Here is a 5,963-nt window from a genome sequence, read left to right as displayed (position 1 = left end):
TTAAATGTGTGTCTTCTGTTAGTTACACGGCGACTACAAAGCGTTCTACACACTTGCAGTCTTTACGCCTACTTGAACACTTGAGCCAATTAGAGGACATACGTCAAGTAGACAAGTGGTCAAGAGTGTGTGTATTAGGCAATTGACACCAAACCAACATTTGAGATGCTGCGATGCCATTGGTCCGCTGGTAACTCCAGTTATCCAATCACAGCCTCTGAGGCAAAGTCACATGATGTTTGAGGGATTTATTCAGTGAATGTGCTTCCGTCTTAAAATCGGATAAAACAACTGAGCGAATAAGTGGTTTATGCACATGTTTAGAATTTAAGCGCATCTCTGCAGGGTTTTTAAGCGATATCCCCAAATGTGCGTACAAATATTGCCCCTGAATTTCAGAAAAACACAGATGTTATATGTCGAGCTCACCTGTTGATGATGAAGCGAGCCTGACGCTTGGTCTTGATGACCTCGACCTTCTTCATCGCCGCCACTGTTCAACACAAACACAGTTCAGGTTAAGAGTGGGTCATTTCACCTCAGTAACACCACGGTAAAGCCGGCGCACTCACTCGTCTTGCTCCACAGCTCTCTGTTGTATTTGACGGGAATATTCCTGCGCTTCTCGAACTCCAGCGCGTTATCCTGTCAAACACAATCACCAGCATTAATGAGATTATAACAGTCGTTGAGTCTGGTCATGCGGAGTCTGTGCTTCTGTCTCCAGGTGGGAGATATCGAGAGCACAAATGTCCACTCAATCGGTTTAAACTCCATTAGAATTAGTACAAACACGTATGGTTGTCTCTGGGTAATTTATATCATTTATTGTTTTATATTACTATCTACTGTTGGTTATTGTTATTTATTGCTGGTTTTATGGTCTATACCGTGGTTAATTGTGCAATAACAATGCCCTTTCTAGCTGTGCAATAAGACACGATACACGTTCACCACGAGGTACATGTGATTTATTTATTATTTATTTATAGTTTGTGATGTAAAAATGCAGCAACTTAAAAAACATGTGTTCTCATTGATATTGTTCAAGCTTATAGAGTAGAGTATTGTGAGAGATCGAGTAAGTGAGTGTATCTGCATTAACAGTAGATATGTAATATTCCTTCAGGTCAGACTATATCCTTAATAATAAATCTGAATGTCCGCAGCGATATCTTGTCCTTTTAACAGTGATGGGGTTTCCCCGTGCCATGACACGCTAGTCATTTGCTCTTGCTTCTCCATGTTCAGTTCACAAGTTTCAGTCCTTTCAATATAAAAGTCTTCTCTACTGACTCACTCATAAAGACGGTGTTTGCCGCCATCTAACGGAGAAATAGTGTCACTTCTGTTGCTGTTCACGGCCAGAGTGGGTCTGCTTGTTCCAGCGGAAGGAAGGCTTTTAGAGATTTTACTTCATGAAAGTTGCATTGATACTTATTTTTCAGCTTTAATATGTGTATTGTGTGGTAACCGTTTTATAAAAGCAATAAGGTACTGGAGGCTAGTTCACGTCGCAGAACCTCTTCGCTCACATAAGCGCAGTCTAACAGGTGCAGGTGTGTGGCGTCTCTCACCAGCGTCAGCTCTTTGCCCGCTGACTTCCTGAAGGCTTTGGTCCATCTGGTCTTTCTCGGGTTTCGCTTCTTCTTGAAGTTTCTGTGGCATTTAGATCTGCAGAACCTGAAAGACTTCACAAACACAAACCTGTCAGGACTCACACTGATAAACACAGACCTGTGAGAACTACCAGAGGCTTATTCTGGACATCATACTATCATGTGATAATATATTCACAATTATAGTACAATACACACTACCAGTTAATTTAAAAAAAAAAAAGAAGTCTCTTCTGCTCACCAAGGCTGCATTTTTTTGATAAAAAAAGTTACATTTTACAAATAATATTGTGAAATATTATTCCAATGTAAATCAACTGTTTTCTTTGTGAATATATAGTAAAGTGTAATTTATTCCTGTGAATGTTCAGCATCATTACTCCAGTCTTCAGTGTCACATGATCCTTCAGAAATCACTCTAATATGATGATCTTATGCTCAAGATCTTATGATTATTATCAATGTTGAAAACAGTTATTTACATTTTTATTTCAAGGTTCTTTGATGAATAAAAAAAAAAACAGTATTTATCTGAAATAGAAGTTTGTAAAATAAATAGTGGGAGAGACTTCTTTTAAAAATATTACCGATCCAAAACTTTTGACCGGTAGTGTAAATAATACCACATTAAATAAAATTGTATAAATTTGTATTTTAGTAAATTAATGATTAAGTAAAATTGTTATCTATTACGTAAACTTATTTTATAAATTATGTGAAACATGATTTTCCCATGTTTCCATTATATGTATTATGATATTGAACTGTTACTGTCGAGTGTCGACACGTACAATCGTTCATAAAAACACACATATGAATATGTGAACTCGTACAAAAACACCTAATTAACATCTAATTCGTTAATAATAAACAATATGAAGCATAAATGTTAAACTAATCGTTGAAATGACATTCATCGTCCGTCTGACATAAACACACACTGATATAAACACACACACACACGCCAGTGATAGGCATCGACCGAGTGTTTACCTTACAGTCGTTGCGCACAAACATCATCCCGTGTCCCGGATACACCGGGGCCGAGCAGAAATAACACTTCTCGATACGCATTTTGATTAGTTATTATTATTTAACTCGCACATGTGTCGCAGCGCTGCGAACACAGGCGGAAAAGAGGACGCTTTCCTTCCGCTTCCGGCGCATGACGTCATCACGCAGCGCACAGGCTCTAGCGCCACTGAGAGGCCTGGAGTGGCATTACCTCACAGTCACACTGTACAATATAATATATGAGTAATAAATCATGGCGACGTATGTTTTCCTGTTACTTTAACTCATCGAAATAATTTGACCCTTTCAACAACTTTATTTTTTTAAGTTATATACGAGATTCAACCAGACACAATATTTGATTATACATTTAAAAACAATTAAGGCAAACAACTAAACTTCAGTTTTCAAGTTCAAATGGATTTTTTACAGAACATACACTGTGACTGAACGAAATTATTTTACTTCTGTTTGAATTATTCCAATTTTAGACAGACAGACAGACAGATAGATACTTTATATCCCAATTGTTTTAATTGCTTAATTTTAAGTGGTTTTGTGTAAAATCGTAATTTCAGTAGTGATGAACGGTTTCGAAACGTTTCAAATTTCCAATGTTTCGCCACTTGTTTTTGTATTTTATATTATTATTTATATTACATTTTTTTATATCAATTTGTAGACATTTTTAATGATACATTTGTAGGACTAAAATAAAAAGGAAGCATTTTAGTTGATTGTCTCTAGCTCTCCATAAGACAAGCCCTACAATTTAATTAATTAAATAACACATATTATACAGACACTTCATATTTGATGGTAACAGATGATTTGTTAATACACTTTTAATTAAACATTTGTAATTGGTTTGTAAAATGTTTGGCATTAGTTTTCATTGCATTTACACTGATCTGACCAGCAGGGGGCGCCAGCGCGCGGCGTTTCGAGTGAATCATTTTGCGACTCGGTTCAATTGATTCATACTTTCGAAAAGCTTCGTTTCTCCAATCATTGCTTTACCGTAGTCCTATATTTGAAAAATCTAATATTTTAATGCAGTTAAGTGTAATAATTCAAACTAAACATCACTGGCATTAAACTCATTTACAAAAAGCGTGACATTAAAAAGGGGGTGATTACTAACTAACTAAAAAGGAAAATGAATGAGTCAAACAGTTATTTTTGAGAAATATTTTATTATAATGTGCATTGTTCTGACCACTTTTTTGGCATGTAATGGAATCAAACTGGTACAACATGCTCAACATGAAGGGCTTAAATAATCATAATACAAATTATAATAAATCAACAGGCAAATCATGATAATATCAAACTAAAAGCCCATTAAAGTTCCTGACTCAGAGTATAAAACACATTTCTTTGGCTGTTCAGGGACATTCAATGAGCAAAATCCTTCAATATGAACAAGCAAAACATTATAAACACAAATGACAAGTTCAAAATCACTCATAAGAATAAAAAATAAAAAAACACTGGAAAAAATACAGAGCATTTTTAAGCATTTACAGCCCTAATTAAAAGTTTTTGTGGTAGTTTTTTACATTCAGGAGTAAATTCACATTGTTTGAGATTGGTTTGGCACGGCACATGTTCAATACGCTAAAAAAGGGTTTAAAACAGGTTTTCTGAAGGTTTAAAGATGTGTGATCGTAGTCAAAACATTATGCAACTTTACAAAAGCAAAAGTCTAGTCAAGTCTACACAGGGGCGACCGTATCAATCTTTGGTATAGATTTAATTTGCTTTCTGAAAAGATGATTTTGTTTCACCTCGATCTAAAGGGTTGTTTCAAAACTCTATGATTATATTTTCCCAAGTCACGTTATAAAATATTGTTCGCACAACAGTAAATACTGCAAATGTAGTTCAGCCACACTTCATACAAACACTCAAAATCACACAATCACAATCATACTCGATGTTGAAATCGTAAGCTCAACCCAGTGAAAGAGGCAAACAACTCTTTGGATTCTAGCGTGCGTCACACCCGCCGCGTCACTAACTTCTAAAATGGCGGCCTAAAGAAAAATACAGCGCAAAAATCTGAGCGCTGGAACTAGTGTGAGAAAATTAACGTAAAGCTGAAATGCATTACTTTTGGCACTTTCAAATATACAGAAATATATAGTTTCTATCTTTGGAGGTAACAGCTCTGTATAATTTCTCCATTTCACTCTTTGGATTAGACATCTTTCATATTGCAAACGATCCTCCCATCATAAGGCCGTCGACGTCTTATAAAGCTTTTAGTTTGGTGAACCGACATCACCTTTTTTGGGTTATTTTTTTCACTCTTACAGAAAAAAGGTACAAAAACAAGATTTGAAATTTCAAGTCCCTCAGTTCGTATAAAACCAACAAAAACAGCGAAACACACCACAAAATAACAATATCGGTTGCTTACCGTAAACGAACAATCTGAGGGACAGATTGAACTTCAGTTGGGTTCACGCCATGTCGTCATTACCATAACGATTCATGTGTTTATAAAACTTGTAATTACAACGTCTACATATTCTGAGAGATCAAACTTTCACCACGTGGCCGTGACTTTTCCCGCTTCATATTTCAGAACAAAAGTTGCCAAACTTTGATAATTTAATTCTTGATGATTCATAATGTCTAAATACAAATTTAAAAGCAAAACATTGAAAAAATATATATTTGGGAGTGGAAATGGCTAAGACAATATGTGCTCCTCTGCTGCCATCTACTGGTTATAGCAGTAATTTCATGTCTTTTTATCTTAAATAAAAGTTTGCCACCAAGTGTTAGTTTTCCCAATTCTTTTAGTTTTACAAATGGGGACAATCTTTGAAGGATGAACAAATGTTTTTGTTCGACACATTAAAAAATAACATTTAAATTGGGTGATATTTAGAGCTTTTAAGTTCTGAAAAAAGTTGTGTGAAGCGCTTGAAAGTCCTTGAAAAGTCTAAATGAATCAAAAACCGAATCTTAACTGCGCGCAATATCACAGCTAACTCAACGAACATGCTTAAAACCTTAAAATATCGGAACAAGCTGATCTCGTTTGGCAAACGGAAAACGTTCGTTTCACTCTCAAAGGGTTGTACGAACCCTGAAATGGATAATGTAAAAGCATCTGACTATTTCTGCCACAATACCATGGTTACAGTTGGTGTTACTACAGTAAATCTGTGGTGAATGTTGGTGATTTGTGAATTGTAAAGCCTTCTATAACTTGTTCGCTCATGGCACAATGTTTCTCCTGGTTTCCATGTCGGTGTTATTTGATCTGATTTGGTTTATAACAGAGAATTCTGTGCTGAATTTTAATGCTTCTCA

The 5,963-nt window shown here is 35.7% G+C and overlaps 1 protein-coding gene across 1 annotated transcript; it reads right to left on the bottom strand.

Annotated features, from left to right (window-relative positions):
• Positions 1–348: 348 nt before the first annotated feature.
• LOC308685254 (putative ribosome biogenesis protein RLP24) lies at positions 349–2,773 on the bottom strand. The gene is made up of 4 exons (XM_081356921.1): positions 2,613–2,773; positions 1,578–1,691; positions 573–645; positions 349–493 (listed from the first exon to the last, which is right to left on the bottom strand). Exons 1-4 carry the CDS (start codon positions 2,691–2,693, stop codon positions 426–428), a joined length of 336 nt encoding a protein of 111 aa, XP_081213047.1. The 5' UTR covers positions 2,694–2,773; the 3' UTR covers positions 349–425.
• Positions 2,774–5,963: the final 3,190 nt, after the last annotated feature.

This window comes from Scardinius erythrophthalmus, assembly GCF_964197995.2.
Source record: "Scardinius erythrophthalmus genome assembly, chromosome: 24".
Classification (NCBI taxonomy): Eukaryota; Metazoa; Chordata; class Actinopteri; order Cypriniformes; family Leuciscidae; genus Scardinius; species Scardinius erythrophthalmus.
Note: the sequence above shows the minus strand (reverse complement) of the source record. Positions and strands in the feature narration are given on the sequence as shown.